This window comes from Plectrocnemia conspersa, unplaced genomic scaffold (genome assembly GCF_051122295.1).
Source record: "Plectrocnemia conspersa isolate PC_06_02 unplaced genomic scaffold, ASM5112229v1 ptg000010l, whole genome shotgun sequence".
In the NCBI taxonomy this organism is placed as follows: domain Eukaryota; kingdom Metazoa; phylum Arthropoda; class Insecta; order Trichoptera; family Polycentropodidae; genus Plectrocnemia; species Plectrocnemia conspersa.
Window position 1 is genome coordinate 31,530,866 of NW_028277174.1, and position 17,004 is coordinate 31,547,869.

Here is a 17,004-nt window from a genome sequence, read left to right on the forward strand (position 1 = left end):
TTTACGCTGGGTATCGACCAATACTTGACGTAGGTAGAGGAAACAGCCGCTTTCTTTGTCTTCACGCGTCAATATTTATAAGTAAGAGAGAAATGGCAATATTTGTGTTACACCCCTATGATTCACCTTGAAAGTGAAGACACTGTCACTCCTTTTATTTAAATTTTTTTCATAAAAAAATAATCCCTTATTTTAATAATATATTACAATATGATTGTACTGAAATGCTATATTTAAAACAATATTTTTGGGATAGATTCGAGACTATTTTTTATAGATTTATAGAGGGATAACCTGAGAATTCTTGGTTTAGAATCAGAGACGTAATTTCAACTTTTTCTAGGGGAAGGGGGGGGGGGGCAAAAGTTGGACAGTCATTTTTTAAAAATATTTTGCTTTTATTAAGATTTCATTAAATTACATGCATTTTTCTGACTATATTTAAGGGGGGGGGGGGCAAATTCCTCACTTACCTCCTTCAAATGCCGTCCTTGGTTATTGCTAGTTTTATACAAAGGGTATTATAAACTACGTTTATTGTATTCAAACCTTTTTTTTATTAGACAGGACACAGCAATAAACAAATATTTGGAAACAATGCATTATTTTTGTCAAAAGAATTGGTATTCTCAAACATCCGAACTGTGCTTTTGAATTGAATAGTCTTGAAATAAAAATATTATTATTAAAATACAATATGGGATTTTTATTAAGAAAATGTTTTTTCGTTCTTAGCCAATATTTGAAGGTGTCTTTGGATTTCTTTTATTATTATTTAATAATTGAACGAATAGTGAACTGCGTCCCTGGACAGACATGTGTCAATCTCTCGCGGGACGCGTCTTTTATCGACAAGTTGAATAAATCCCCACAAGACACACACACATTTAAGAGCATCGTCATGTGTACGAGTGTGCTTTGGCTCTAATCAAAAAATGGTCAGTTCTCGCGCGATAGTCGCTCGCTCAGCTCACTTTTCGCCAGAGCCATTCTATTTCCGGATATATATTTACAATTAATTGGATTTTTGGACTTGATAAAAACATCACCATGCTGACATCCGGTTGCCGAGGTGTTTGTGTGTGTCTATATTTTTATAATTAAATTAAAGAAAAATTATAATAAAATCAATTTTTAATGGTTTCTTTATAATTCCGGAACATTTTCCCAGTGCATTGTTCTTGAAAATAAATTATCAGCGCGACCTCTTGAACTGAACTCGAAATTATAATTATTACAAAACGGTTTTGCTCGCATTTTTCGTTGTTTTGTCCAAGACAAACGACGGTATGGGGAGAAATTTTGTCGGAACAGGGCTGCCAACCGTGCGTTTAAATTTAGTGCAATAACGCGAGCGATGGTTTATTTTCGTGTTATGTACAGAATCAATGCCAAGTTTTTGCTGTTTTAGCGCAACTTCCTTCGATTTTGGCAAATGCTGATTGTCTGGCTGTGATTAATTTTCGGATTTTTTTCTCCGCGTGACATAACGAAACAATCCGCGCAGTTGGCACGACTGCGAAAGATTACATTCAAATTTTGACAGCCCTGCCCGTTTATTGTGTCTCTGTGCATTTAGACGTTTGACGCTTAAACTCATGCATTGTTAAAAGCTTACTCTTGACAGATTTTAATTTGTAGCTTTCTTCCAATATGTTTTTAAGCGACGTATTTTTTCGCAGAAAAATCTTTTTTACTACGTCTATAAAACTGTTTATCACACAGTACGATATAAGATTTACTGTATATACATATATATAAATAAATTCAGTAGCGTAAAGCTATTTCATTTGCCTATTTCTACTATTTGTACATTAACCATACATTTCAGTAGCGCAGCGAGAAAATTTTCATTTAAAAACATTTAATGATCTGCTTTTATCATTTGATTTATATTTCGATTTTATAGTACAATTATTTTATTTTATGAATGGTTCTAAAATTAAAAAGTTTAATTTTTTAATAATTTTCATCATAATAACATAACAAATAAAGACAATCAAATCGATTATATGCACGTGTTTTGACTTGCAAGTTTTTTTATTTTTATCTCTCTATAAGCTGACGTAACTTATTATTAGAATTTTTTATTCTATCTATGTTGTACCGCTTAATTCGAATTCAATTAATCATCATGATATTCATCTGTGAGGTTAGGATCTAGGAAAACCTGATCTATGATAATCGATCCGAATTATAATTTTATAATAATCATTAATTCCGATCTTCCAGATATGATAGAAATTAAAAAAGAATACTAGCGTCCATTTAAGATTCGTAAGCAGGTCTTTCAGGTAATAATTCTATCGTGATACTAGACTGTTAAGTTGCTATCTCGTTCTAACTTATGCAGAGTGATTTCTGTATCGAGTATGATAATTTATATGATCAATATATAAAATAATTTTGTGCATTACACATTATGAAATCCTTAAAAATTCGAAAATTTACCTTACATAAATGCACAAACAATTCGTTTTATGGAACAAAGTATATATTATAATGCACATATCTCTCAAAATAATTCCCTTAATGTTGAAAAGCACTATATAAAAGTTTATTTGCAGATTCTTTAATATTTCGCAACTTATGAAAAAAATATTTCAAATATGTACCTACATGAAATAATAACAGCGCTGCAGTTCAGTTCAATTTTGGCTTTTTCTCTCAGAAAAAAAATCGTTTAGGAGTTAAATATCTTTTTCTCTTCTTCATAAATGTCCATTTAACTCATATGTCATTTGGGGGGGGGGGGGGGGCAAGGAAAGCATTTGTTCCCCTTCCCCTTAGAATTTAGTCAGAATAATGCATTTCATTTAATGAAATACTATGAATCATAATGAAATTAAAATTTAAAGAAAACGGCCACTGTCTAGTCAAATTTTGCCCCCCCCCTGGAAAAATCTGAAATAACGTCCTTGATTCTAAACCAGAAATTCTCCGTATCTATCCTGAAAATTTGTCATTTCAGTGATACCATATCGGAATACATTTTCACATGTAAATGTATATATTTTACCTGTGAAAATATACTTTATCTGGCAGGTTCTATTACAATTATATGATTTCAACTTTTTTATGTGTAGTAATAATTAAACGTATATACGTTTATATTATCGCATGAAATCCCAAGTCGTCCTCTGGACACGCCACACGTCATCGTCATCACTTGTTGATTGTCCGGCAGTCGCTAAAAGACTGAGAGAGTATGCGATCTGCGTCGCGTCGCTTGGCACTCCATCTAGCGGCTATTGCGTTTGCTTCTGCTGCCGTCGCGTAAATGAACATAAATGTTGATAATAAAATTTCATTTGTTTTTGATTTTTGATTGTTAAATAAATTTTGCGACATCAAATCAGTTTATCCCGACTACTTTCCATCGTGACGGCGCCGCCACGATTTTACTGCTTTAGTCGTGGATTTTTGACTTCTAAGAAGAGATCATTTTTCTTGCGCTCTTCTATTGGTTAAAATTCAGTTTAGTTATGCTTCATTCGATTCTTACTGATTTTAAGTTGTAATATCGTTATAATTTTTTTTAAATATGAACGCTAGATAACTGAGCGTTTTCACTGCCACGGCACGGTTTTATTGCTTTTGACGTGGATTCTAAACAGTGAATTTGGCCTGAAAAATGCATGTCATGTTGTTAATGAAATCGAAATATTATAAAAACGATTACTGACTGATCAACTTATGCCCCCCCCCCTCGAGAAAAAATCTGAAATGAACCCTGTATTAATACGTGGAATGATAAAAATGCTTTAAGTAGCTCGCCAAGTAATATAAATCTTTAAAATAGCTCATATGCCTAATGAACTTGGCGACCATTACAGTATAATATTAATCATCGTTGTTCTCAATGCACTTGAAACAAATATTTCGTGGAAACCGAATGTTTTATAATTTATGTCACTAATATAATTAAAGAGAAAGTTGTTGATCGCATATGTTGGCAACAAGAAGCTCTTATTTAATGCTAAATATTATATAATATTAAATCTTTTCTAATTAAATAAATGAGAGTTATTGCAACAGGATTTTAAGTATTGTCTTCATTCTAAAATTCTGTAATATTATCTATTAGATTGATCGTTAGACTTGAACTTTTAGAGAGATTTAGGGGGATTGATTGATTTTTTTCTGGGGTTTCTAAGAGTCATCATGATCGATTCGGCGTGGCTCCGCTTGATCCGAGTTCGGACTTGACTCTCGTATGTTCCAAGTCGAAAGCGAAGTGAATATATTTTTATTATCTAATACACGTCTTATTGAACAGCGCCTTTAGATTACATTTAACGGCTGTCCTTTAACCACTTAAACGGTCAGTCACTGGTCATTATTATGTTTTTATTAAAACAAATTAATTATTTATATATTTTTAATTTGTAAAGCTTATTGTACTGGCTTCATTTATCAGTGAATATTTATTTTCAGAAAAAGATACTGACGCGTGAAGAAAAATAACAGGTGACTCACTTACTAGTCGCTGGCGTTTAAAGGGTTAAGTGCACATTCTTTCGTTATTTTGTCAGCATGTAAGCCGTACACCGATCGGATTCATAAAACACTTATCAGTGGACTTTTTATTGTGTATTTTGCATCCATGCGTCTACAAGTAATTCTCCATCAGAAACATCAGAAATATTTAAAATATTATAATATATAACAAATAAACCAACACGTGGACGCAATCTGCGTATGTTGTGATATGTTTGGCATAAGTCCATCTCTCAGAATTATTTGTTTTTCCGCATTGTTTTCAGAAGTCGACAACCTAACGATAACACCCCTAAATATCATTATTTGTAGATTATGTAAAAGCGACAATTAATTAGCATCGTTCAATTAACACGGTTCGTAAACATACACCGACGATCGAATATTATCTCGGTGACCGTCTGATAAGAACTAATGATCGTTGACCTTTCTCAGTGCCAAGATAAGACGTTCTCGGTTGATAGTAGTTTTTTTTTAGAAAAAAGGACACGCCAGTATTATCATCGAGTAGGTTTGCTGTTCCACGTTCGGATCAATGGAGATTAATGCGAGGAATTCGAGTCTTTTGTGTATCAATTGCGAGGCGAAAACGCTAAGAGCAAACCGAGGACGTATTGGGGCCGAACGTGTCTTGGCAACGTTGAATTAATACTGTAGTAATAACAATAATAATGGCGGCAAAATGAGTTGGACGCTCGTGGGCAATTTGTTCGCCCTTTGCGTCCTTTGATCTCCAAGTGTATCTCAATTTGAAGAAAATGTCTCCATTGTAGTCTGTAAACTTGAGGTTCTAACATATTTTATTGATAAAAAAATAAAACATTATTTGTTTTCTATTCACATACACGCAAAGTCTATGTGATTCTTGCGGTCCGTGCATAAATTACTTTGATATGAAAATAATACGAAAAGCTTAAAAAGCTCCTTATTCTAGCAATTATTATTACAGATACATTTCTATTTTTTATTCTTCATTTGCTTGCTTACAAAGCAATAATATTTGACCTGTAGCACACATAAACATATATATTATCCATCACTAAAATTGTAAGAAAGATTTGTTTTATTTTTTGGTCAAAAATAAAGAGGCAAAGTTCATTACTAAGTTATACAATTATGCTTAAAACCTTTCCACGAGAAAGCTGTGGTTAGGTAAGATAAAGTGATACTTAATGCAACGAATCCTACTCTTTTCTTAGAGGTTTGCTCTTGGGGATTCAGAGATCTCAACGCCAGACACGTGCATTGGAATTGTTTCGGTGCGAACGACGCTTTTTATCTACTTGCACGACGCGGATACGATTTTAAACTTTCCATAATCACCAACGTGCATAACGTGCAAACAGATATTGCGTTAGCTAAGGGCAATGCTCAGAACTTAGATATGCAATGCATCGGACAACCTTCCTGTGCTTTTTACACTGCAGGGTGAGACTGAAGTTATTCACAAAATTGTCTTTGATTATAAAAATGCTGAGTGGAAGGGTTTCAAGAGTATTGTCGAGTACCGTATAGTGGTTAGGTTAGGTTAGGTTAACACAAACTTTTTGTCTTATATTTTTATTTTTTATTAAATTAAGCAAATAACTAATTGTAAACATGAAAATGGTTATAAACTAGTAGCATGTATATTATACATATAAAATTAGTATATCCGTAAAATTATTTGTATTATTGAAGTAAACGTATGTATTGAGTTCGTAACAAATTTATCGAAAAACTATTTAGATATTGTTTTTGTATCACAATATGCAGTCTTTGTTGCTGCATTTTGACTCATCTACTTTCTTAGTGATATCTATTCCTTTTGTTTCCTTTTATCGTCATGAACTTTGTAGTATTACAAAATCTGACATCTGACAAAACCAATAAGTGTACATAATTTATTTGTAATGTTCATAATGCCATCAATTCTTCTTGTAATTAGTAAATTTAAGTAACTTAGGAACATTAGCAGATTGTACTATACTTTCGTGGCTTAGTTTGCGAATCGCTGATTCAAATTATCATTTTTGCTATATAAATTTATAAATATCAAAATCAATTTAAATAAGCAATATATAAAATAATTGTTCCATAGAATGGATTGTTTGTGCATTACTATTGTGCAGATTAGGTGAACACTAGGGTTCTCAATTATTCGAATATTGACTTAAAAAATGGATTAAGTATTTTAATATATTTGTATTTTTTTCGATAATAATTTATTTAACCAATTATCGAATTATTGAACTGATTGAAATAAAACCTTTGCGTCTTGAAACAACAAATACAAATTGCGATGCGCACCTGTTTTTGAGATAAGCGTTAAACAATAATAAAGTGTGGGCCTTTCCATCATTTTGTTTCTTTCAACGAATGAATTCTGCGAATTTTGTCATAGTGAATACCACCACAAATGTTATAAACACAAATATTTATTTTAATGCACATATCTCTCAAAACAATTCACTTAAATAGCACCCATATATTTTTTAAACTGAGTTGATTTACTGTATTTCACGATTTTATTTCTTTTGACGGGGATTTGAATTTAGCTAGAAAAATGAATATGGCCAATTTTTGCCTTTCCCCTTAAAATAAAATTTATTTAAAAACAAAATATTTACTTATTTTGCGGTTACAATTTAATACATTAAAATTATAAATATAATACGTATACATTTAAAAAAATATAATAAATACACTTAAAATATTTATTATTCAATTTTAAAAGAACAAATAAGAAAAATAATAAGCATAGTAAAAGGAAAATAAAAGTAACAATTATATAATGTCAATAAAAGTAATAATTCTATTTAATTAAAGTTATTTTAATTTGTGCCTAATTTCAAATGACTTCCCTGATTATAAACTAGACGTTCTCGGGTTATTCCTTAAATAAAATTGGAAGAAAACAGTCTTGAATTTATTCTGAAAATATGTTATTTCAGTAAAATCATAATGGAATACATTTTCACTGGTAGATATATATTTTACCAGTGAAAATATAATTTATCTGGCAGGTGCTAGTAAAATTATTAAGTTTTGATCTCTCAGTAGTAGGCGCGAGATTACACGTCCCCTACAACTTAGCGGTTACGATGCTATCACAACAGTTTGAATGGGATTTTGGAAATTGGCATTTCTATAGATTCACTGTTCTGTTGTTATGTTTAACTCAATAGAAAGCAATTTTTCTATTAATTTTCCATATTAGGAATAACTTTGTATATTTCGAAGAAGATACGAAGCTAAATTCAATACCAAATGTTCATTCGATCCCAAATTAACTTAATGAAATACTATTTTAAGTTTTACTTTACCAATAGTAAAATAAAATACAATGAAATCTTTATTGTTACTGTATATCAAAGTACTATATGTGTTTTTTTTTATTGTTTTCCAGAGTGGCGGGTTCCGGCCGAGGGCTACGCCCCCGCATGGCGAGTCGGCGGATCAAGCATTCGCACGCTGAGCCCCGGAGGGCTGAGCCACCCGCGATCGCCGCTCCATCGGTGCCCCGCCGTCTCCGCGTCCTCCGCCACCAGTTTAGAAGGGACCTATCGGAATGGATTACAACCTATCGCCCTCGGCCCACGTGCAAAGGAACGATAATAGTGCCCCGGGCGGCGACAGTGCTTTGTGCGGGTCTGGCGATGTGAACGCCCAAACCGACCCTACGTCCATTGACGACCCTGAAACTTTCAAGTGTGTGCTCCTAGACGAGAGCGAGTCTCTCGTACCCAAGTGCAACGGAGACGTTCCCTCGTTGAACTTCTACAAGAAGCAGAACGGACATCTGCTGCAGAGCATAGACGAAGGAAGCTCTGAAGATGAAAACCAGGAAAACCCTAGCGAGATCGCGGAGAAAAATCCGATCAGGCCGAAGAGCATCGTCAAAACGCCATCTATACACAGCATCTCGTCGGCTAAAAGAAAAATACTATTCGGCGACACCGCACCGGAAGAACGTCCCGTGTTGCGCGTTCAATTCAAACACGGAATCTTGGACGATTCGACGTCTCCGCAGCAGATTAAAAGCAATTCGGCGTATAGTTTAGGAGAGGCGTCTAGCAATAGCGGTAGTAGCAGTAGCTCTGACGATGATTCTTCGTTAGCTTTATCGGAGGCGCGGCCGCCCGACGGCGGTTGGGGATGGGTGGTCGTGTTCGCCACTTTCATGGTGAACTTGATCGCTGACGGTGTCACGTTCAGCTTCGGCGTGATGTATGTTAATTTCTTAGAATATTTTGGAGAGAGCAAAGGCAAGACGGCGTGGATCGGCAGCGTTTTCATGGCTATGCCGCTATTGTCCGGCCCCGTCGCCAGCTTCCTGACTGATCGATACGGCTGTAGGAAAATGTGTATTTTTGGATCTATTTTGGCGAGCCTCGGATTCGTAGCGTCAGCGTTCGCTCCAAACATGGAAACGCTGTTTTTTACTTTCGGAATCGTCGCTGGATTCGGATTGAGTCTTTGTTACGTGGCCGCCGTAGTGATAGTAGCTTATTATTTTGAGAAGAAACGCTCGTTGGCCACCGGATTGTCCGTTTGCGGCAGCGGCATAGGCACCTTCATATTTGCGCCGTTCACTCAATGGCTTCTGGACAATTACGGATGGAGAGGAGCCACCCTGATATTGGCCGGACTCTTTCTGAACATATCCGTGTGCGGCGCGCTCATGAGAGACTTGGCGTGGATCTCCGTGATGGCCAAAGCCAAAGCCCAGGACAGAAAGCGGAGCAGAGAGCAAAAACGCTTAAAAAAATACAGTTCTTCCGGAGACTCGTTTTCAGATAACAAGAGCAATAATACCGTAGGCACTGGAACTCAATTGTTGCTGAACGGCGACAAGAACGAAAACGAAAGTACAAAGCAGTTCAGTTCATTGGTTAATTTACCGACTTACGTTAATAACGGTGAACGTGTACCAGCAGAAGTTTTAGAATTACTAGCTACGCATAAGAACGTTTATAATGTGTTGATGCAAAACTATCCTAATATGTTGATGTCGAGGAGCTTCAGCGACAGCGGCAGACTACACGAAGGCGCCCGTAGAGGGATCGCTTCCGGAGAGATTACCTCGCCGGCTATGATCCAATCTCCCACGGAGCTAGCAAGAGCAGCCAGAACGCCGCCTCGTCCTCCCCCGACGGCTTACCTCAAAGACCTTCGGATCCATCGACACTCCCTGACGTACCGCGGCGCCATGCTCAACATCAAGCGTTATCGACTGAGAGCGTCGTCCTGCCCCAACATATATCGCAACTCTATGACGACCATCGCCAAAGAGAAGAACCAACTGTACAACGGCCTGTGGGAATTTTACGACTTGATAGTCGACATGCTCAACTTTTCTCATTTCAAGAACCTACACTTTCTGCTGTTTGCCGTGTCCAACTTTTTACTGTACATGTGGTACGATGTGCCTTACGTTTACATCACAGACTATGCGAAGGAGATGGGATTCAGCGAGACGGATGCGTCATACCTGATATCCATCATCGGCATTGTCAACATGGTGGGAGAGGTACGAACAATTAATTAATTTATCGATGTATAGTTACATAACTTTGAGCACCTTATTTGCTATTGACAAGGTTCATTCCATCAACGGTGAGTTATGTTGACCTTTAAATGTAACGGCAAGGATAACAACGTCAATATAACAATGAAACCATATACCGCTACTTTTATTGGTTAGTTCTTATCAATGGTATAATAGCAATTACATATATTTTTGGAACATCAAACTTTCTATTCAAATTATTTCCAATATAACAATAAAGATTTTGATTTTCTATAACTAAAATATTGCTAGTTACTTGCAGCAGTTTGGGAGAAAATGAATTGAAATTTAGCCCTTTTTTGCCATAATGATATAATAATTTGATTTAGTTTTTCCAGATTTTTTCTCTAAAGTACTCTCAAATCATTAATACAAATAATAAAATTAATTTAAAGTAGCTGACAACAGACTAAGCTCTCGGTTGGTCTTCCACAACTTTGAAACATGAAAGTTCGCATGGATGACAATAGTCCTCCAAGCGATTGTTGAATATAATTGTTGTGTATCTCCGACTTGTTCGTGAAAAACTGTAGTGCGAACAAAGCCACAACATTGACCCCAATTTTAATCCAATCATAGAATGTAATGATATATGGCTTTTGTTTGAGGGTGGTTTTTAGTGTGTGATGATGTTACAACATGGTTTTGTTTTCAGCTTCGTCAGAGTCATTGCATTTTTTTTCTGTCTCTGAATCATGATTGCTTGATTCTATTGTTATGTCCCGTGTTTCACTTATATCTGAGTCAGTGTCGTCAGGTTCGTCACCATCTTGCATTTCCTGAATCTAAGTACTATGTTCAATCATATTTCTACAAAATAAGAGACAAATTTTTAGTAAAAGAAAGAGAGAAAGAAAAACTATTTTCGACAAGGTAAATGATAATAGTCCTCCACGCAACCAACCAAGAGTTAATATTTCTTTAACTTCCAAACATTCCAATCATTCAAGCATACTTTTATAACTTAAATAATAATATAATAAGCATTATTTATTTTCAATATCCAAATCCACGTGTAACATAAGAAGTTAGTTGCGAGTGAATTGTTTTTACCTTGACTAAATTTATTTAACTTATTTTATTAATTTATTATATAATATAATAATAATGAATATATATTGTATATCGGGGATGTATCAAAAGTTATATAAATTTGACAGCAATTCACATTTATTCATGTTTCAAAAACAAGTTTTTATTTATTTGAGAAACAAGTTTTTATTTATTATTTATAGATTACCTTTACGGAACTCATTTATCGCTTATTACACTTCGTTAAGAGACTGAAAATTACTGCCCTGCAGCGTTTTTCTCATTTCTGTGCATAAGTGTTAATCACAAGGCACTAATATACAGTCTTGCATTATCATGCATTTAATGAATGTTTGTCATAGTGTATCACAAGCAGATCGTCATTGTAATCAACGTTTATAGCCAAATTCAAGAGAGAGTGAAAATGCCCCTACATTTCCCAATCCCGCTAAATGACGTCCCTCTTTAAAACCCATGTCAAAAGCAATAAAATCGTGCTGTCACAGTGGAAACGTTCGGTAATCAAGCGTTCATAACTTTTTATAACAATATTTCGACTTACAATAAGTGAGAATCGGATGAAGAACCGGTCTAAACCGAATTTTGGCTAATAGAAGGGCGCAAAAAACAATTATCCCTTCTCAGAAGTCAAAAATCCACGTCAAAAGCAATAAAATCGTGCCGTTGCAATGGGAACGCTCGTTACCGAGCATTCCCACTGCAACGGCGACGATTTTATTCTTTTGACGTGAATTTTTGACTTCTTTAAATATTCAACTTTGAATCTGTATAAATAAGCTTATACTGAACTATATTGCAAGTCTTATAATCGTATGTATGGTGGGCCGACCGACTCATAACACTAACCTTGTTTTGGAAAATAAAACTTTTTTTTTTAATTTTTTTTTTAAACAGTATCATAAGGGTATTCAAAATCTCTATTCTGTATCAAAAATTCAAGTCTAAATCTTAGAAAGGAACCAAATACCAGCGTTAACTATATGCTAAGTCGCATAAAAGCTTGTATGGGGGGTCCGGTCAATTTACCATAAAACTTGTTTTTAAGAAAAAAATTTTTTTTTTTATATATTTTTTTTAAATGCAGATTAAGCTTCTAAACACTTTTTGGATACGACATTTTTCAGTAAAATTTGATTTCGCGAAGTTATGACACTTTTAATTTTTGCAATGGCCGCCATTTTGTAAAAAAATATATTATTTTTTCATACAGAATATATAGGGGTGCTCAATAATTCTATACGATACTAAAAATTGAATTCTAAATCTTTAAGACGAAGCAATTAAGAGGGTTAACTCTTCTGCAAGTCTCAAAATGGCTCATATGGGGGTCTGATCGATCTGATACATCGCTTGTTTTGAAGCAAAAAACTATATACTTCATAGATATGCTTCATTCGATTCTCATTTATTGTAAGTCATAATATAGTTATAAAAAGTTTTAAAATGAATGCTAGCTAACCATGTGTTTTCCATCTCCAACAAAAGATAGTGATGCCGGGAGACCATTAGTAGCTCCGGACCGAGTTACCAACCGCGGTCATCCATCGGGATGACCCAGGTTGAGACTGGACGCTGACCATCGGTTCTATGTCGATGGGAAGCATGTGCTCAAGTGCTAGGGTCGCTAATGAGCCGAACTTGGCTTACACACGACCTTAGGAAGCTGGTGGGAACACCCGGGAACAGTCGTAACCGAGCGTTTCCGCTGCGACGACACGATTTTATTGCTTTTGACTAAACAGTGAATTTGACTAGAAAAATGTACGTCATTTAATGAAATACTATGAATCTTAATGAATTGGAAATTTAAAAAAAAAAACGACCACTGACTGTCCAACTTTTACCTGGCTAACGTCCCTGGCTCTCTAGCTCTGAAAGTGGCTTTTGTGTGATCCTGATCAGCTGAATGGTTCTAACTGAATGGCAGGCCGTGACTCAATGGGATGGCGGTTCTTTGAACCGCAACTTTTTAAATTTGGTCGATTTACCAAAATTTCTGACAAATCATCTTTATATTTTTTTAGAGGCAGTTCTTATTTCATTCGGCGTTACAAATAGTCACCACACTACTAAACAACTAAAGCGAACATGTCAAGCGCTTTTGTTCCATCTGTAAATTCCAATTAATTAAACATAGCTGTAAACATTGCTCTGCAAATTTAAAATAGTTTTAACCAATTTTTTCCCCACAAATAATAAAGATACATAACAATACCTCTTATGTTTTCTTTCAGATATTGCTGGGATGGGCTGGCGATTGGGAGTCGGTCAATGCTGGATTAATATACGCAATTTCGATGATTTTTTGTGGCGGTATCACAGCTTTGGTGCCATACTTCACTTCCTACTACAGTTTATGCGCACTCTCGGGAGCGTTCGGCTTCTTCATAGCCGCTAATTATTCTCTAACAAGTATTATTTTAGTGGAACTAATCTCATTGGAAAACTTCACAAACGCTTACGGTCTATTGCTGCTCGTACAAGGCATGGCAAATCTAATTGGACCACCATTAGCTGGTGAGTCGTCGACATATCCGAGTTCTTTGTCATGTAAATGTATTTCTCTAATGTTATGTTGTGCTTTCAGGTTGGATATACGATGAGTTAGGCTCCTACGATGTTTCGTTCTATTTTGCTGGTTTTTACATAGCTATATCTGGTATGCTTCTCATCATACTGCCCATAACGAACAAGTTCAAGAAGTATAGAAAGTTGCATAGGAAAGAGACGGCTTCGGCTTCGACGTCCAGCATCGAAGAAAATTCCAACACCGTAATTTCCAACGGCTTGGGAAAGAAAGACAAGAATGATCATATTTTTGTGTGATTTTTACGATGATGTACAAAATATTTAGATATGTAATAATTAAAAAAATGATCGCGAGAATATTCATATTTATTTAATTAGATTTAATTGACTAGAACGCAAGAAAATCAAACAATTTCATTATTTATTTCAGTATTTTGTTTGAGATGCAACTGCTGATATGCGAAAGTTTATCTGTTTTGCGAATTTTATATGTATAGATTTTAGTCGAATTGAGGTAGATTTATTAATATATTAATAGAATAAACATATAAAAAACATTTTGTGATATGTATGATCTAAGATAGACTTTTCAAGGTTATATTATACATAACAATATACATTTACAAATTTATGTATATAAATATATATATATATAGAATCGGTTTTGGCGTTATATTAGTTTTTTTTAATTTATTTTATTGTCATTTTAAATTTTGCAGTATAGCTAAAAAAACCGAACAATTTTTAGATACTCGTATAATATCAACTAAGAACACTAAAAAATGAAGCATCATTGTAATATACACAACAACCATTTAAAAAAGTTTGACTTTCGAGATGTCTCATGAACCTTTGAGCTATATAACTTTAAGCAATCATTCTGAATAATATTATAAATGGAAAAAGCTTAGCATGAGCTTCTGAAATCCAAGTTTTTTAAAACGGTCGTATTGGAAATTACAGTGGTAATGTATATACGAGTATTTAAAAAGCATTAGTGTTTTTAGATCGTACTGCGTATAATATAAAATAAAATATTATACAACACTAACAGTAAAATTTTACTAATTTTATATACAATTTATATTTCTGTCTGCATTACTTTTATAAGTAGCAAAACTAAATATTATATAAAAATGATAAAAAAAAAAACGCTATAATGATACACCGTATATAATCAATATAAGGAACATTAAATATTCCACTTTATAATTAATCAAAAATTTGAAGATTGAAAGATATTTTGTAACCAATGTTTTTATCTATTATTACATTAACACAAAAATAGTAAATATTGCATTTGGAATTATGGTACATTGTAGCTACTAGAAGAATAAAAAAAAAGTATTTTAGTAACAATTGACAGTATTAAATTAGTTTCGGAGATGACACACTATATATTTTATAATCTATTGATCGAAAATATATTTTTTAATTTTTTATTCAATGTTCTATTAGATTTTTTTCTTATAGCAATTTTTATGTATATTTTATTTCTAGATTTGAAAATTTCATGCACAAGGTTGTAAAAGCTGTATTTAAACTGAACTAGCAATAAAAATTATATTAGGCATTAAAAAAATAAGATTGTGTCAAGTGATCCATTGTTTTTGATACAATCTAGAATGACCTTTAAATTATTTAGCAAATAAGAAAATTTTGAAGAGTCGGGCCTTTAAAACGTTCAAATTTAACCTTGATAATAAGAGATCGGTTTTAAACGTTTTATTCGTACACTCCTCTTTAACTTTTATCATAATTAATCATTAAAATCTGTTAGTTTATTTTTATTTTTTACTTTCTGTAGCCATCAAACGATAACTTTTAATATTTTTTCATCTTTATATACTTTACGAGCTGTTTGAAACTTTTTTTAAGCGAATATTAAAACGATTGACTACTTAGATGCCAAATATAATTGGTAAACATTTATAATGTTACACTCTAAAAAATATACGATGCCTTTGAAAAAATAATTGATAATGTGTATAACTTGTTAAAAAGTTTTTCCTTTACGAATAACGTATACCTCAATCTTAGATAGTAATCGAGCTAATGTTCTCATATTAAATAATAGCAATTTACAATATTTGTAGTAGATATTGAAGCGTTAGATAATTTTGAATTGAAATTTTTGCAATAGTTTATATTTTAAATTAATATATATAGCAATAAATCTACAGCCAAAAGTATTTTTCCGTAATCGTTTGTAGTTATAGTTATAGTGACCATGCATGTGCCTCATACAAAAACATTTGTTTGTGATTGTTTTGGCTATGTTATTTTCGTCTGTCGTAATTATCGTTATCACGTCGCGACGGAGGCGATTCAACCGACGATCGAAGGAGACGAAAGCTATTCTAAATCGAGAACTTATGCTTATCTGTGATCCTGGCGGTGTGTATGAGCGTGTGTGATTTCTACATGAGCCAAATTCGTAATGTCGACACCTATGTTAGTAAAAAAAAAACAAATTCACAACATTCAGAGTGAGTAAACTATATATTAATTAAATTGTCTTCTGAATATTAATATATTACAAATATATTTTAAGACTGCACCATTGTTGTTTTATTTTATAACACCTTCATTATATAATATTACGATACAAAATAAAATAAAATAAATTTTAATTAGTGTATATTTTTACAATAGTTAATTTATCTTAAATAAGCAAAAGTTTAATAAGTGGAAGCGGCTGCTTTATCTGGACTTCAAAGGTGTCGTCTGTGTCAAGTTAGCGTAAGTTCCACTGAATGCGAGTTCATGGCTTAATTCCAAGTCGGAATCAAAGTAGTAGTGGTTTCAGTGGAAATTTTGTATATGATCAGGGAAATGGTAGTTCAACTTCAATCCTGGGTAATTTCGGGGGAGCGGGGGGGGGGGGGTGGAACTAAAATATCTATTTAATCCAATATCTTATTTAAATAGACTAGCTGTTTCTCGTTTTCGTCCTGGGTTGCATATACCCGTCAACAATTTAATTGATAATTTCACTACTTGCTATCGGCTCTGAGTATAGTAGTGCTGGTCACTTTTTGTGTTTGGTTAGCTGTTATCTTTAAAAGCTCGCATATTATTTTGCTATTTGTGCCATTCACAATAAATACCGTTTCAGTGTTAATATATTAACTTTAGTTAGTATTCATCGATGCCTGGTAGAATGTATGGCATTGTGCCATGGTGCGCACCGGTGTCTGACACCATCGGTCACTTCCATGGTAGGATTTAACTAAACAAAAAAAAAAACATTTTATTTTTGATATAAATTTTGCTATTAACGAAATATAAAAAAGTTGAAGTTGCATATGCTCAGTAATATCCTAAAGTTGGCAATAATTATTTAAGAGGGTGGATACATTCCGGAGCAG

At 33.8% G+C, this 17,004-nt stretch overlaps 1 protein-coding gene across 4 annotated transcripts in view; it reads left to right on the top strand.

Moving 5' to 3' along the window:
- The window catches only part of LOC148231395 (monocarboxylate transporter 9-like), a 36,792-nt gene extending 22,802 nt beyond the window's left edge, over positions 1-13,990 (top strand). Inside the window, exons 1-4 of one of the 4 annotated variants that reach the window (XM_088195281.1) lie at positions 927-1,080; positions 7,889-10,012; positions 13,339-13,621; positions 13,692-13,990. In XM_088195281.1, coding sequence (XP_088051407.1) covers positions 8,051-10,012; positions 13,339-13,621; positions 13,692-13,930 — 2,484 coding nt within the window. In that variant the 5' untranslated portion in view covers positions 927-1,080; positions 7,889-8,050 and the 3' untranslated portion in view covers positions 13,931-13,990. Of the gene's footprint in view, positions 1-926; positions 1,081-3,425; positions 7,157-7,433; positions 10,013-13,338; positions 13,622-13,691 lie in introns of those variants that run through there. The other 3 variants (XM_088195283.1, XM_088195284.1, XM_088195280.1) reach the window with 3 other exon arrangements.
- Positions 13,991-17,004: the final 3,014 nt, after the last annotated feature.